The 16,582-nt window shown below is 50.0% G+C and overlaps 1 protein-coding gene across 1 annotated transcript in view; it reads right to left on the reverse strand.

Annotated features, from left to right (window-relative positions):
* The window catches only part of Itpr2 (inositol 1,4,5-trisphosphate receptor type 2), a 128,707-nt gene that overhangs the window by 67,376 nt on the left and 44,749 nt on the right, over positions 1-16,582 (reverse strand). The window contains 12 exon segments of the mRNA XM_048335153.1: positions 98-187; positions 3,433-3,606; positions 4,038-4,203; positions 5,485-5,542; positions 6,983-7,106; positions 8,417-8,610; positions 10,141-10,291; positions 12,008-12,147; positions 13,321-13,577; positions 14,223-14,408; positions 15,023-15,142; positions 15,619-15,791. Coding sequence (XP_048191110.1) covers positions 98-187; positions 3,433-3,606; positions 4,038-4,203; positions 5,485-5,542; positions 6,983-7,106; positions 8,417-8,610; positions 10,141-10,291; positions 12,008-12,147; positions 13,321-13,577; positions 14,223-14,408; positions 15,023-15,142; positions 15,619-15,791 — 1,833 coding nt within the window.

Raw genomic sequence — 16,582 nt, forward strand, 5'->3', positions numbered from 1 at the left:
CAGCTAGGATTATAGGCACGAGCCACCAGCTCCCAGTATACAAATTATTTCCCATGTTAATAGGAACTGTATTTTAAAAAAATTGATATCCCCTGACCTCTTTGACAATCCGGTAGTTATTGCTTTTGTTGCTGTCGATCTGTGGCACCTTCAATCCATCTTGCACAGGACTAAGAATGTTGGATTCCTAAAACAAACACCAACAGCCAAGATGAACCCATTTGTACCTTCATAACAAATTCATTTTATACCAAACCATACGTGCAGTCTGCAGCCATTTGGCCATAAATTATTTCTCAGCCGAATTTTTTTTCCAATTTCTTTTTCTTTTTTTTTGTCAGTTGTGGGATTTGAACTCAGGGCCTGGGCGCTGTCCCTGAGCTTCTTTTGCTCAAGGCTGATGCTCTACCATGTGAGCCACAGCGCCACTTCTGGTTTTTGAGTGGTTCATTGGTGATTAAGAGTCTCACGGACTCTCCTGCCCGGGCTGGCTTTGAACTGTGATCCTCAGATCTCAGCCTCCTCAGTGGCTGAGATGACAGACAGACATGAACCACCAGTGCCCAGCTTCAATTTGTGCTTGTCTTGCCAGTTCCTTGACTCGAGTGATCCTTATTAATCACTGTGCCCTAATAAAAGCTAAACTGCGAGATTCGTGACCTTACTAATCACTGATAAGTTAAAGCCAAAAGTTATACACAGGGCTAGTGTATAAATATCTGTAACTTTCAGAAAAAAAAAAATACTGTGATTCTGTGTGGTGTAGGAAAGGAAGAAATCCAGAGAACTGAAAGATAGAATTTCACTTTCGGGAATAAGCTGTCAGGAAAGAAAGAAAAAGAAAACCCTAATATAACAGCTGAGCACAGAGAGAGGAGAGAAAGCGACTTAACTCCAAGAGTCTCTGCCAGGTTACCATGACATTCGCTAAGAGTCACAGCTCGAGGTCAAGCAAGCATGCCCAGAGCCATGGAAACGAGGGGAGGAAAATCAAAACCTCAATCAGCAACTGCATTTCAAATGACTACATCCATAAAGCGTATTCTCTATGCCAGAAAGGCCCAAAGACTCCATTATGACCATCTTTCTTGAAACATCCAAAGAAAACTCAAGCCAGAGGCTGATGGCTCCGGCCTGTCAGCCCAGCTACCCAGGAGGCTGAGATCTGAGGATCACGGTTCATAGCCCAGGCAGGAAAGCCAACGAGAGCCTTATCTCCAAAGCTGGTAGCGGAGCTGTGGATCAAGTGGTAGAGCGCTAGTCTTGAGCATAGAAAGGCTCAGGGACAGCGCCCAGGCCCTGAGTTCAAGCCCCAGGAATGGCACAAAAAAAGAGAGGGACACGCTTAGGAAGGACACAGGCAGGAGGGACCCACAAGGGACTCACCATGTGACTAAATCTACTCTCTCCTCCTTTTCCTAAGAGACCAGCTCTAATAACAGGGCAACCTGGGGTGATTTAGGATAAGACAGGATCATCAGAGTAAAATAGGCTCGTGCAGGACAGTTTTGGTAGCTTGCTTGTGTTGGTGCGTAGATTTCTAACTCATTTTCATTCTTCACTGTGTATAGAAATTAAACCGGGCGGCAGGAACATTTTATGTGAATGAGAGACTGTTTTTCCTAGCGAGATGAAGTAGCCCATTCATGCTATCTGCTCCCGCGACAAGGAAGCAATCACCAAGGCAGATGGTGATGGGGTGGTGGAGAACAAGGCCCACTGCCCTGTGTTTAGCGCCTTTGTGAGACAAGGAACAAAAGCTCATTCTCCATGGGGTTCTGCCGGGGTGTCTGCTACTGGCTCGTTTGCATTGATCCTGGGAGACAGTATTTCCTGGTCACAGTGCATAGCTCCATTGCATAATGTAGATTTGCCTCTCAATTGTGTGTGTGTGTGTGTGTATATGCGTGTACACACGCGCACACACTGGGACCGTGGCTCAAGTGGTAGAGTGCTAGCCTTGAGCAAAAGAAGCTTAGGGACAGTGCTCAGGCCCTGAGTTCAAGCCCCAGGACTGGCAAAATAAATAAATGTAAAATCATAAAAAATAACATAGTAAACCCCCCCTAAAAAAAAAAAAAGTCCCAAGAAAGACTTCCCAAGAAATTCTGCAAGAATAACTAACACTACTACTCTACCACAAAATGACAAGGGGGAAACTTCTTTTAAGTATGTTTCTGGGCTCACAGAGTACGCCATGTCTTCTGAACTCCTCATCAGGAACCAGAACTGAACCAGCTGCTCCCTACGAGAAAGCAGGGCAGAGCAGCTCTGAAAGCAAACGCCTGTCCTGGTTGTACAACCCAGAATTCAGTCATGGTAGGTGTCAGGTTTGGGGAAGGCAAGCTCAGATGCCCGCAAATGCACCAATGGCAGGGAAGGGAGCCATGTTGGCCCAGGCTAGCGGCGCCCCCTGGTGATGGGCTGTGGGTATCGCACGCATTCTATGCCAATCCCACGACTGAGGTCCAGATGCACAGTGCCCAGATCATTCTGGCTCACGCCTGCCATCCAAGCTACCCAGGGGGACCGAGGTTCAAAGCCAGCCCGGGAAGGTAAGTCCTTGCGACTCTTATCTCCAACAAACAGCAAAAAGCCAGAAGTGGAGCCGTGGCTCAAGGGGTAGAGCGCCAGCCTTGAGAAAAAGCTAAGCGAGAGTGTGAAACCCTGAAATGAACCCCCAGAATTGGCACACGCACGCACACACGCACACACACACACACACACATTCAATGGGTGAAGTAAATCACAAATAAGATAGGCCTGAACAGAGATGTAGATGAAGTCTAAATAAATCCCATATTCCACAGGGGTGCAAATGATGATAGAGAAACTATCACCGTATAGAGACCCACTACTAATAATCATACTAGTGAGGTTTAATATACTTAGTAGGGGTTTCAAACTAAAAGTAACACCAAGCAATCTCTTCCACGACGATCCTGTCCTCAGAGATAAGAAGAATTCCCAACTGATCAATAGTTCTAGTCTCTTAGGAGAGGAACAGAAAATAGCAAGGCCTACGGTGCATCAGATCACACAAAATAGTATTTATTAGCCGGGCGCTGGTGGTTCCCGCCTGTCATCCCAGCTACTCAGGAGGTAGAGATCTGAGGATGGCAGTTCAAAGCCAGCCTGGGCAGGAACATTTATATGACTCTTATCTCCACTTAGCCACCAGGAAACAGGAAGTGGCGCCGTGGCTCAAGTGGCAGAGCGCTAGCCTTGAGCAAAAAAAAAAAGAAGCCAGGGACGGCGCCCAGGCCCTGAGTTCAAGCCCCACGATCGACCAAAGACTAAACCAGAAGTTCTTCCTTTGGTGGCTCGCATGACATGTTGCGTCCGAATCCCCCCCCCCCCCCAGGGCGAGACGTGCGCGTGGAACCGCGTGTTTCCGAGAACGGCCGTGGGGGGGGGGGGGAGGGAACCCACCTCGCTCAGCTCCTCACCCCCCTTGCCCGGGGCTTCGTTGCCTTCGCCGTTCTCGTAACCGCCGCACTTCTCCACCCACAGCTCCGACTTCTCCACCGTCAGCCGCAGCTGGTCCAGGTCCGCCTTGATCTGCTTGTAGTTATCCACGTCCTGATTGGACACCAGAAGCTGCACCTGCAGACGCGGGAGAGTCGCCTCTGAGGTGCGCGCGGAGAGGGGGCTCGAACCCAGGACCACGCGTGCTCACGGAGCGTCCGCAGTCGAGCGTCCCCGGATTGGCCTGCGTTGGGGCCAACTTTGAACCACGACCCTCAGATCTCAGCCTCCCGAGTAGCCGGGAGCACTGTCCCTGGCTTCTTTTTGCTCAAGGCTAGCACTCTACCACTTGAGCCACAGCGCCACTTCTGGCCGTCTTCTGTCTATGTGGTGCCGGGGAATCGAACCCAGGGCCTCATGTAGTCGAGGCGAGCACTCTTGCCACTAGGCCATATCCCCAGCCCCTTGTTTTCCCTTTTAATTTCATTTTTGCAGTGCCGGGGGGCGGGGCGAACCCAAGGCCCTGCCGCTGCGAGGCGAGCTTTCTACCTCTCCCGCCCCAAGCATACCTGCTTAAACGCCTGTAAAACCTCCGCTCTCTGACTGAAATGCTTGAAGAGGAGCTGCAGAGCCCCGGAGAGCAGCGGGGGGTAATCGTGCATAACGAGGTGAATGAGAACCCGCAGAAACGTCCTCCCTCCTTCGTCGTCAAGCTGGACCGGATTCTTCTCCTTCCTAGAAAGCCAAAAGGATGACATCGCGCAGTTCTAGCTTTAGGTCTCCCCCCAATTAGGAAGTCAAAAGAGAAGAATCTTCCGGTATAGATATGTATTTTTTTTTCCTAGCCTATAACTGATAAAGAAACAACCCCAAGTTGGGGTGCTCGTAACTCACCATCCCCAGTGACTCAGGAGGCTGAGATCTGAGGATCACAGTTCAAAGCCAGCCAGGGCAGGAAAGTCTGTGAGACTCTGATCTCCAGTAGGCCAGAGAAAACGCCAGAAGTAGAGCTGTGGCTCAAGATGGTAGAGCACTAGCCTCGTGAAAAAAGAACTCAGGGATATCGCCCAGGCCCTGAGTTCAAGTCCCAGGACTGGCACGCGTGCGCACACACACACACACACGCCAACCATATGCACAATTAGAAACAAAACTAAATATCCCCAGAGACGAAAACCTCTTTGTTGCTGTTGTCCCTTTAACTCCTTTCTCCGTCTATCTGAAACAGGATCTTATCTATGCAATACAAGCTTTGAACTCTAAATCCTCATGCCTCCGCTTCCTAAATTCTGGGATGACAGGCATGTACCACAAGGCCCAGCCCAGGTCTCTTAATAATGTCTCTTTTTTCCTTTCTTTCTCTTTCTTTCCTTCATTTTCCCCTTTGTCTTCTTCTTTTTTTTTTATTTCCTGATACCAGAGTTTGAACCTCACACCTCACATTCGATCGTCTTGTTTCTTTAGTGGGCGCTCTACCACCTGAACCATGCACCCAGCCCAAGTTTTTGCTGATTGTTCTTGGAAATGTAATCTCAGAGACTTTTCTGCTGTGACTGATTTCAAACTTGGAGCCTCAGATCTCATGAGCTTACCAGTATTAGCCCCGTTCTCTGAATTCTCAACTCCTGGTTGTCCTTCTAACAACAAATACAACCAAAAATAGAAGAACAAAACAAAACCCTTCGCATAGACTTGGGTGTTGTTGTTGCTGTTTTAGCTTCTCATGTCATTTGCCTGGGCTGGATTTGAACCTTGATCCTCAGATCACAGCCTCCTGAGTAGCTGGGATGACAGGCGGGGGCCACTTTGCCCCTTTGTAACCTGGCCTAAAGAAAAAAACCAGTGTTTTCTTCTCTCAAATAAATTAAAAGCTTCCCTCCAGCAGCAACTGTATTAGCCATGACATGGAGACTAAAAATCAATATATGCGGAAAGGTGAGTGTAGTTAGTTATCTGGAAAATTCTAGGGAGAATCTTATTCACCAGTGAGACAGAGAAGCATGAGCAGTACTATACCTGCCGGCAAACATCGTTTCAGCCTGGGCTGCAATTTCATCAATATCAGGAACAATAGCTGCAATGATCAAGGGCAAAAAATCTATTTTTTATCATAACCAGAAGCCCCAACATTTTTGACCAGTCACCAATGGCTCACACCTGTAACCTTGGCTACTCAAGAGTCTGAGATCTGGGCTGGGGATATAGCCTAGTGGCAAGAGTGCCTGCCTCGGATACACGAGGCCCTTGGTTCGATTCCCCAGCACCACATATACAGAAAACGGCCAGAAGCGGCGCTGTGGCTCAAGTGGCAGAGTGCTAGCCTTGAGCGGGAAGAAGCCAGGGACAGTGCTCAGGCCCTGAGTCCAAGGCCCAGGACTGGCCAAAAAAAAAGAGTCTGAGATCTGAGGAGCGTGGTTCAAAGCCAGCCTGAGTCAGGAAAGTCCGTGAGACTCTTAGCTCCAATGAACCACCAAGAAAACCAGAAGTGGAGCTGTGGCTCAAAGTGGTAGAGCAGTAACCTTGAATGAAAGAGCTCAGGGACAGCACCCAGGCCCTGAGTTCAAGCCTCAGGACCGCCACCAAGAACAACAGTCATAAAAGAAAGTAGTTCTCCCAGAAAGACAACCTTTATAGATTCTACAAAGAAAGCAAATGGGGTCCACCAGAGAGAAAGACTTTCTGGGGTACACCTTTTTTGATGCTCAGAGATCTTGTTTCCAGGACTTTGGCATCTGAAAGCCAGTAATTTACAAAACGTCTGTCCGTGTCACCACCAGCAACAGATTTCTGGCTCTGTCCTGCCGTTCTTGGAAAAGAGGTGCTCCCCACTTTCCCTCTTCTGGGAAGCTGAATCCTAGCTCTGCTGGAAAGTGCCAGAAAACACTTCTCACCCGGGGCCAGCTGATCTCCGTCCGTGTGGCTAACGATGACCCCACAGAGACAGCGAGACACTCAAGTCCACCCTTCACCTACCCACGTGGAATCACTGAACCATCGCCGCCTGGCTGACCAGAGGACAAAGCGGAGGGCAGGTCCTCGACGCTGACCCAGGGGTCACGGTAGCTAGCAGAGGCGTGCTAGCTACGTACAAATCCTCTTGGAAAAAGAATCCTGTGGGTGCTGGGAATATGGCCTAGTGGCAAGAGTGCTCGCCTCCTACACATGAAGCTCTGGTTCGATTCCCCAGCACCACATATATGGAAAACGGCCAGAAGGGGCGCTGTGGCTCAGGTGGTAGAGTGCTAGCCTTGAGCGGGAAGAAGCCAGAGACAGTGCTCAGGCCCGGGCTCATGCCTTTAATCCCAGCTACTCAGGAGGCTGAGATCGGAGGATTGGGTTCAAAGCCATACATACCCAGCAGGAAAATCCACGACAGTGTTATCGCCAATGAACCAACAAAAAGCCAGACGTGACATTGTGGCTCAAGTGGTAGAGCACCCCAGCCTTGAGTAGAAAAGCTTCCAGGACAGCACCCAGGCCCTGAGTTCAAGTCCCATGACCAAACAGAAGATACCTGAAGACAATAAAGTGTGTGGAGAGCTATTGGCGGGGGCTTCCGCATTGTTCTCGCCGAACTCCTTCTTGTAAATGGACAGCATGTAGGAGATCCTGTAGTCCAATCGCACACTCAGGATGAACTGCGGAAAGACATCCCAAAGAACAGTCAGTCTCCCACGAACTAACACGCCATGTTCCTAACACCTAAGACGTGGAGGTGTGGCTCGAGCGGTAGAGCAACAGCTTTGAGTGCAAAGGCTAAGAGACAGCGCTCAGGCCCTGAGTTCAAGCCCCAGTGCCCCACACCAACACCCCCAAAAAGGAAGGGAAACAATTAAATGATTCTTTTTGGGGTCTGGGACCCAGGGTTGGGAGGCCTGCTAGGATTTCTCAGGCTTCACCCTTTGCAATTCCTACAGGGGACTGGGAAACCTTTTATGATTAGCAATCTAATTGCTTGAGTGAAAATGTACAGAGCCTTGCAGGATGGTTGATCTGCTTCTCGTGCCTCAGTCTATATTCAATTAGGATGAAAGGCTTAATTTAAAAAAAAAAAAAAAAAAAAACCTGTATCCGGAATCTTAAACGATTCTCGAAAATTCTACAATCTGTTGTCCAAATCTGGATGAAGATATTGCGAAACTGCTTTCCCAACTCACCCCAGGAAAACATGCTAGGAATTCAAAGCTGTGGAGATGGGAAACTGAGTCACTAAATCATTGTCAAGTCACTCAATACTTGTCTGTACATGAGCAACAGTATCTTGCTTAAACTCATAAACTGAGGGCATACACTTGAGAAAAAAAATCACCAAGTCAAAACATTTCAAAATATACAATATCATATAGGCTAAAAGTATCAAATCAGCCAGGTATCAGTGGCTCACGTCTGTCATCCCAGCTACCCAAGAGGCTGAGCTCTGAAGAGCACAGTTCAAAGCCAGCCCCGGGCAGGAAAGTCTGTGAGACTGGGATCTCCAAAGGAACCAGCAAAAAAATGGGAAGCAGCGCTGTGGCTCAAGGGGTAGAGCACCAGCCTTGAGCTGAAGAGCTCAGGCAGTGCTCATCCATGAGTTCAAGTCCCATGACCAACAAAAAAGAAGGAAGGGAGGGAGGAAGGGAGGGAGGGATGGAGGGAGGGAGGAAAGAAAGAAGGAAGGAGGGGAAGGAGGGAGGGAGGGAGGGAGGAAGGGAGGGAGGGAAGAAGGAAGGAAGGAAGAAAGGAAGGAAGGAAAGAAGGAAGGAGGGAGGGAGGGAGGATGGAAGGAAAGAAGGAAGGAAGGGAGGGGGGAGGAAAGAAGGAAGGAAGGGAGGGAGGGAGGGAAGGAGGGAGGAAAGAAGGAAGGAAGGAAGAAAAGAAGGAAAGAAGGAAGGGGGGGAGGGAGGGAGGGACCAGGGCAAACCAAGGTGCAGGTCTCCCCGCGCATCCCGCCGCGTCCGGAGGGGCACACCTGCAGGATCTCGATGATCTTCAGCTTGGTATCCATGACTGTCACATCCTCCGGCTCCGCGGGGCCCATCTGCTTGCCGGGCAGCAGGTGAGGCTGCACGTCGGGCGCGCTGGTGGGGAAGATGGAGCCCCTGCTCAGCACCATCTGGGTCATCATCTCCCCCACGCCGTGGATGGTTCGCATGACGTTGTTTCCTGCGTGAGGAACACAGGAGTCAGTCCACGCCCCTCCCCCTCCCCCCCCCTCCCCCCAATCTCCATCTCCGAGCTCTCAAACTAAAAGATGCTACGTTTTCTGGAGATGCTTGCTAACAGGAAGGGCTTCTATTGGGTGCTATTCCATTTGGAAAAACACAGATCACACAATATATAAATCAGAGGCATGACTTCCTCTGTCTGTATGTGTGTGTGCGTGCGCCAGAACTGGAACTTGAACTCAGGACCCAGGGGCTGTCTTGGAGCCAGTGCTCTACCACTTGAGCCACAGCTCCACTTCTAGCTTCTTAGATTAAGAGTCTCAAGGACTTTCCTTCCCAGACTGGCTTCAAACCTCGAGCCTCAGATCTCAGCCTCCTGAGCAGCTGGCTGAGCAACAGGCATGAGCTCCTAACACACAGATGATACAAGGTTGCTGATACTCATGTTCAACAGAAAAGCTTCTAACTCTACACTATGGAGATGAATTCAGAGGTGAGGAGTCCTCAGTATGGCAAAAGAAGTCTTAGTAATTCTTTTCTCAACCCTAGCTAATTAGGGTTCAAACCAATTAGACTTCAAACATCTTAGAAAAAAAAAATTAAAAGCCACATGGGGGGCCACTGGTGGCTCACGCTGGAAATCCTGAGACCTGAGGACTGAGGTTCAAAGTTAGCCCCATCAGGAGAGTCCGCAAGACTCTTCTCTCCAATGAGCCAGCAAAAAGCCACAAGTCCAGCTGTGTGACTCAAGTAGCAGAGCACCAGACATGAGAAAAATAAAAAGCCACACAAAAGCCAAAGACCCTGAATTCAAGCCCCAAGTCATGGCGCCAAAGAGAAAGAAAGAAAACAGCTGGACAATTTGTTCAATATACAATATTTGCAAAGAATATCTCACATGTCCAATCTATTAGTTGGGGTGTGCATTGGCTATAAACCCTACACCTAACAGGAAATAACGCTGTCTGACGGGTTTTTTTTTTTTTCTTTAACCCAAAAGATCAATGAAACCCATGAAAAACTCCTGGGAATGGAAACCATGGAGAGAAAACAAGGAGGATGGAGCGAAGCAAATCAACAGCACAGCACAGGCTGCTGAGACATGAATACAGTTGCTTGAAAGGCCTTGGTTGATCATTCTGAACTTGGAGGTCCCCAAGAGTCTCTACCAGCTTCTTAAGGGACCCTGTGAATTGGCCGCACAAATCTTCTGAGTGGATCACCTCTAGAGAACAGATAAGAAAGCCACTCTCTGCCAGGGGCTGGTAGCTCATGCCTGTAATCCCAGCTACTCCAGAGGTTCAGAGCTGCAGGATCAAGGTTCAAAGCCAGCCTTGGATAGGAAAGTCCATGAGAAGCAGATTCGTCCATCTACCCAATCCTGGCTCAACCTCAATGGAAGATCGCTGTTCCTCGGTGTTGGGCACAGATCTGTGTGGAACTACACCACAACGGCCATTTCTCCATAGATTTGATTTCTAGATCGCTGCTATTTAGTAACAAAACTACGTTTCTCAATAGCACTTACCTCCATCTTGGAATTTGCTTAATCTTTCCAGATAAGATGATATGGGGACCTGCACAATGTCCAGAATGGCCAAGAGCGTTCTCGTGAGCCTCAACAACTCACTAAAGCTATAAAATCCAAAATAGATCAGGTTCCGGGCCAAATGAACCACCTGCATCAAAAACAGAAAGAGGAGAGAGGGGACAGAGAGAGACCATTGGGGAATAATAGGAAATTGTCATTTAAAACAATCAGTATGAGTTCAGGTAGTTCCGAACTGTGTGTGTGTGTGTGTGTGTGTGTGTGTGTGTGTGTGTGTGTGTGTGCTGGGATTTGAACTCAGGGCTTCAAGATCTGGCTTGCCTTTTGTGCTGTTGTTGTTGGCCTATACTAAGGCTTGAACTCAGAGCTTAGGAACCATCCTTGGTCTTCTTTTGCTCAGGATTGGTACTCTACTACTTTAGCCACAGCTCCATTTCCAGTGTGGGTAGTTCACTGGAGATAAGAATCTCATGGAGCCAGACTCTTTTGTTGGTCCTAGGGCTTGAACTCAGGGCCTGGGTGCTGTCCCTGAACTCTTTTGCTCAAGGCTGGTGCTCTACCACTTTGAGCCACAGCTCCATTTCCATTTCCCCCCCACCCCTGGTGTTTTATTGAGGATAAAGAGTCGAATGGACTTTCTTGCCCAGGCTGGCTTTGAACCGTGATCCTCAGATCTCAGCCTCCTGAGTAGCTGGGATGACAGGCAGGAGCCACCAGTGTTTGGCTTATTGGCTTTTTTGTTTTGTTTTGGCATACAAAATACCTTTTACCAGGCAAGAAAATTCTTAAATGAAAAAAAAAAAAAATACCCTCATTGGATTTAGGCAAAGCTAATTTGTGAGGTGTTAAGTACTGGAAGGTAGTTAAGAAAGTTGACATTAGTGATGCGCTTCTGGATTATGTATTCACTCAGTTAAGTCAATATGGCTACATAAGAAAGATAATCGGAGGTATTTCCAGTGAGTGAAATGAAGTCACCATCACTTCTGTGAATATATATGTATATGTGTATATATATATATATATATATATATATATATCCTAAAGTATAAAAACATGGCTCATCAATTGTAACAAGGCTTACCTACACAACACACAAACAAATGCACAAACCCACAAGAGGCAAAGCTTTGCTAGAGGCAAAGCTGGAACAGCACGAGGCCCTGAGTTCAAGCCCTACTACTGCCCTCCTTCAAAAAAAGGGGGCTGGGGATATAGCCTAGTGGCAAGAGTGCCTGCCTCGGATACACGAGGCCCTAGGTTCGATTCCCCAGCACCACATATACAGAAAACGGCCAGAAGCGGCGCTGTGGCTCAAGTGGCAGAGTGCTAGCCTTGAGCGGGAAGAAGCCAGGGACAGTGCTCAGGCCCTGAGTCCAAGGCCCAGGACTGGCCAAAAAAAAAAAAACAAAAAACAAACAAAAAAATAACAAAGAGGGCTGGGGATATGGCCTAGTGGCAAGAGTGCCTGCCTCATATACATGAGGCCCTGGGTTCAATTCCACAGCACCACATATACAGAAAATGGCCAGAAGTGGCGCTGTGGCTCAAGTGGTAGAGTGCTAGCAAAAAGAAGCCAGGGACAGTGCTCAGGCCCTGAGTTCAAGACCCAGGACTGGCCAAAAAAAACAAAATAAAATAACAAAGATTAATTTTCATGACACATGAAGGAATGATCAAACCACCCACACTAAACTGTAGCAACAGCAGAGAGAATCACAATTTTTTGCACACGCGAGCACCAACACACATTAACTATGAGAGGAAAACGATGGTCAATAATGTGTCTAGTTTTTGTTGGAGGACATTTCACCGCTTCACACAGAGTGGCAGAAAAAAAAAATACCTCAAATGTGAGTTTGTTTTTCTCCTTATCCCCAAATGGGAAAGCCTGGCTGACCACTTCTTTCAAGTATTCTTCAACAAATTCCATCGTCAGGGCAAATTTCCTCTTCATATCGTTTCTGGAAGAGTCTGTGATGGAATCATATCTGGAGAGAAAGAAGAGAGAAACGTCGGGCTGGGGATATGGCCTAGTGGCAAGAGCGCTCGCCTCCTACACATGAAGCTCTCGGTTCGATTCCCCAGCACCACATATATGGAAAACAGCTAGAGGGGGCGCTGTGGCTCAAGTGGCAGAGTGCTAGCCTTGAGCAAAAAGAAGCCAGGGACGGTGCTCAGGCCCTGAGTTCAAGGCCCAGGACTGGCAAAAAGAAAGAAGAGAGAAACGTCAATGTGTTACACACACGTAGCCCTTATAGGAAATTTACTTGGGTGGGGTTGCTTGCACCAGACATCAAAGAAGCAAAGATCAAGAGGATACGGGTTCAAGGCTAGTTTGCGCAACGTTTACGAGATTCGCCCCCCCCCATCTCAACCAATAGCTGGGTGTGGTGGTTCCCACTTGCCGTCCCAGCTACGCAGGAAGAGCAAACGGGAGGATAAATGACATCCATGTCTTGAGTTCAGACCCCAGTACTTCCAACATTTCCTTGAACGTCCTGACGGGACATCTTGGATAAGGCAGTTGAAGATTTTTTTTTTTTTATTTACTCGTTTCCAGGAGAATGCTTCCACTTTACCAGGACATGTCATTTTGTCCCCTCCAAAAAGAGCTTAGCCAGGGCTCTGGTGGCTCACGCCTGTCACCCCAACGACTCAGGAGGCTGAGATCTGAGGATCACGGTAGTTCAAAGCCAGCCTGGGCAGGCAAGTCCGTGAGACTCTTCATCTCCCATGAACCAGCAAGCGCGCCGGCCTTGAGTGAAAGGCCAAACGAAAGCGCAAAGTCTTGGAGTTCAAGCCCCAGTATAAGACAATCTTATCAGCAGGCACAGGATAGTGGTTTTTTTTTTTTGGGGGGGGGGAGGAGGGGACTTGAACTCAGGGCCTGGGCGCTGTCCCTGAGCCTCTTCGTGCTCATGTTTGAAGCCACAGCTCCGCTTCCGGTTTTTAAGGGGTTCGTTGGAGAGAAGAGCCTCACCGACTTTGCTGCCGAGCCGGCTTCGAACTGCGATCCTCAGATCTCAGCCTCCCGGGAAGCCGGGATGACAGGCGTGAGCTACAGCACGGGGCTAGATGAGCGCCGTGCTATCTATGGCGTGGCTTTGCGTCCCTGTGTCCCCCCCTCTCGCCCCCCGTGAAGGCCCCACGGGCCACCGTACTCGTGGATGGAGATCTTGGTGGGGATTTCGGTCCAGAGGCGGGCATAGCGCACAGGCACCACCGACTCCTGCGGGTCCCGGTCCACGTGCATGTGCAGCATGAGGCGGCAGAAGGAGGCGCGCAGGTCGAAGGGCAGCCCCTCGTCCGACACGCAGCGCAGGATCAGGTCCACCGACAGCTGCGTGGAGATCTGGTTGATGGCCAGGTACTGGCGGTCCAGGCACATCCTGGCAAACAGGTTGAGCTGATACCTGGGGGGGAGGGGGGGGACATTCAACATAGTCACGTGGTGCCTCTCCCCACTCCACACCCCCGCCCCCGCGGTCCTGGGACTTGAACTCATGGCCCCGGGCGCTGTCCCTGAGCTTCTTTTGCTGGCGCTCTACCCCTTGAGCCACAGCGCCAACTTCTGCTTTTGTTGCTGGTTCATTGGAGAGTCTCACAGATGTTCCTGCCCTGGGCTGGCTTTGAACCGTGATCCTCAGATCTCAGCGTCCTGAGTAGCTGGGATGAATGACAGGCGGGAGTCGCCACCCTAAAATCCCACCTTGTGGTTTCACCCCTTAGACCCAAAGAACCTAGCTGGATTCTTCCATGGGAGAACCTCAGGAGCTCCCTCGCCACCTGCTGGCCGGCCTTGGTAACGACAGCCTCGCTCCCTTAAATACTCAAACCCTATGTATTCAAATCTGTGCTAAACATCCCAGCTCGCTAGGGCAGACGTGACTAACTGAATTTGCATTTAGAGGTTTCGCAGAACCGGTGCTCCACGGCTACACAAGGTGCAGAACGAGAGCTCTCTCTACCTGCCACCGCCGGTGACTCACACCTGTTCACTTAGCTCTTCAGGACGCTAAGATCTGAGGAGGGAGGGAGGGAGGGATCGGGCCTGACACCTGTAGTAGGTCAGGACTTCCAGGTCGGCTTTGGTGCCCTCCTTGGCCTCCTGTGCCAGGTGGCGAATGGCCTTGCCGTGCGGCTCTCTGTTGCTGTCGATCCAGTAGAGCCAAACCTCTTCATCCTCCATGTCGTCGGGAAGAATGGCGCTCTCCAGAGGGTTGTCCCCTTGCATGGAGACGAGCCTGGAATCGGCGACACGGGCAAGGAGCGATGAAGAAACCCAAGAATGGACTGGGAAGGTGGCCTAGCGGTAGAGCGCTCGCCTAGCATGCATGAAGCCCTGGGTTCGATTCCTCAGCACCACAGACACAGAAAAAGCCAGAAGCGGCGCTGTGGCTCAAGTGGCAGAGTGCTAGCCTTGAGCAAAAAGAAGCCAGGGACAGCGCTCAGGCCCTGAGTTCAAGCCCCAGGCCTGGAAAAAAAAGACAAGAGAAACACAATAACAGCTACCATTTTTACTGAGGTTGTGTATATGAGTGTGTATGTTGGTATTGAGGCTTGAACTCAGGGCCTTTGCGTTCTCACTTGGCTTTTTTGCTCCAGGCTGGTGCTCTACTACTTGAGCCACAGCTCCACTTCTGGCTTTTGCCACTGTTTATTGGAGATGAAAGTCTCATGGATTCATCTGCCAGGGCTAGCTTTCGAATCCTGATCCTGATATCTTAACCTGTTAAATAGCTTGGATTATAGACATGTGCTACCATGCCCGGCACAAGTAGTTTGTTTGTGTTGTTTTTTTAAACTTTCCACTGCTTAGAAAGGCAAGTCAGGAAACGAGTCTCCACTTCCGGCTTACTTGGTTTGAATGAGAATGTCGGCGTTTCCAGGAGTCAGCATGAATTTACAGATGAGTTCTTGCGTGATGGGGATGGCCGTGGTGTTAGACACACACAGGTCCGACAAATAATCCAGAAACCTGCCCACAGAGAAAGAAATTGGGAAGGAAACCGTCAGGTCCCCACAAAAAAAAAAAAACCACAACTCAAAATAGAACAAAAGCAACTTATTTGGAGACAAGTACATAGTTTTGTTTGCTTGTCTTTGTCCATTGTGGGGCTTGAACTCGATCGAGGCCTGGGCGCCGTCCCTGAGCTCTTTTTGCTCAAGGCTGGCGCTCTACCCCTTGAGCCACAGCTCCACTTCGGGTTTTCTGGTGGTTCACTGGAGATGAGAGTCTCACGGACTTTCCTTCCCCAGGCTGGCTTTGAACCACGTTCCTCAGATCCCAGCCTTCTGGGCAGCTGGGATGACAGGCGGGAGCCACCGGCAATCAATATCGATCGTTTGTCCGTGCAAGTTCATACGATGAAAGAATGTGAATTTCAACGGCTGTGCAAATGGATCGAAGGGCCCACAATCCTATAAAACCAGAGCCTCCATCTCCCTTCCCACCTGGGCTCCCGATTGCGTCGGAGCAGGCTGACAAACGTTTCGATTTCCTTCGCCGTGATGTGTTTCTCGAGGAGTTTCCTGTTGTTGTGCAACAGAGCCGTGATTGTGTCTTCTGCCAGAATATCATAGCCGATCTGGGACTGCATGACGCAGAAGTTCTTAGCAATGTATTCCTAAGGCGGAGGGGGAAAGAAAAAGAAAGAAACACAAGGGAAGATGGCACCGTGGGCGTCTGCCAGCTACGAGTGTCGGCACCGGGAACCAAGCTGCTCACCACAGAAAACGCATGGCCGTGAACAGAAGCCTATTGGAATACTCTGGGTGTGTGTCTCTGTGTGTATGTGCGTATCTGTGTGTGTGTGTGTGTGTGTGTGTGTGTGTGTGCTGGTACTGGGGCTTGAATTCAGGGCCTCAAACCCTCTCCTAACCTTTTCACTCAAGGCTGGCGCTCTGCCACTTGAGCCACGGCACCACTTCTGCCTTTCTGGTGGTTTGCTCAGGGATAGGAGTCTCAGGGTTTCCTTCCCACTCATCAAAGGCCACGCCCACTCACCAACGGCCACGCCCACCCATCAAATGGCCACGTCCGTCAATCAGAGGGCCACGCCCATCTACCAAAGACCACACTCATGGAAGGCCACGCCCACCAATCGAAGACCATGCCCGCTCGTCAAAGGCCACGCCCCCCCAACCGAGGGCCACGCCCATCTACTAAAGAGCACGCTCGCTCATTGAAGGCCACACCCACTCGCCCAAGGCCACGCCCATCGCTTGGAGGGCCATGCCGTCACCCAAGGCCACGCCCACCAACTGAAGGCCACACCCCTTTGCCAAGGCCACCCCTGCCAACCGAAGTCGACGCCCATCCAAGGCCATGCCTGCAGATTGAAGGCCGCGCCCCCTCATCCAAGGCCACGCCCACCAATCGAAGGCCACGCCCACTCATCAAAGGCCGCGCCCACCG

Source organism: Perognathus longimembris, chromosome 27, assembly GCF_023159225.1.
Source record: "Perognathus longimembris pacificus isolate PPM17 chromosome 27, ASM2315922v1, whole genome shotgun sequence".
NCBI lineage: Eukaryota > Metazoa > Chordata > Mammalia > Rodentia > Heteromyidae > Perognathus > Perognathus longimembris.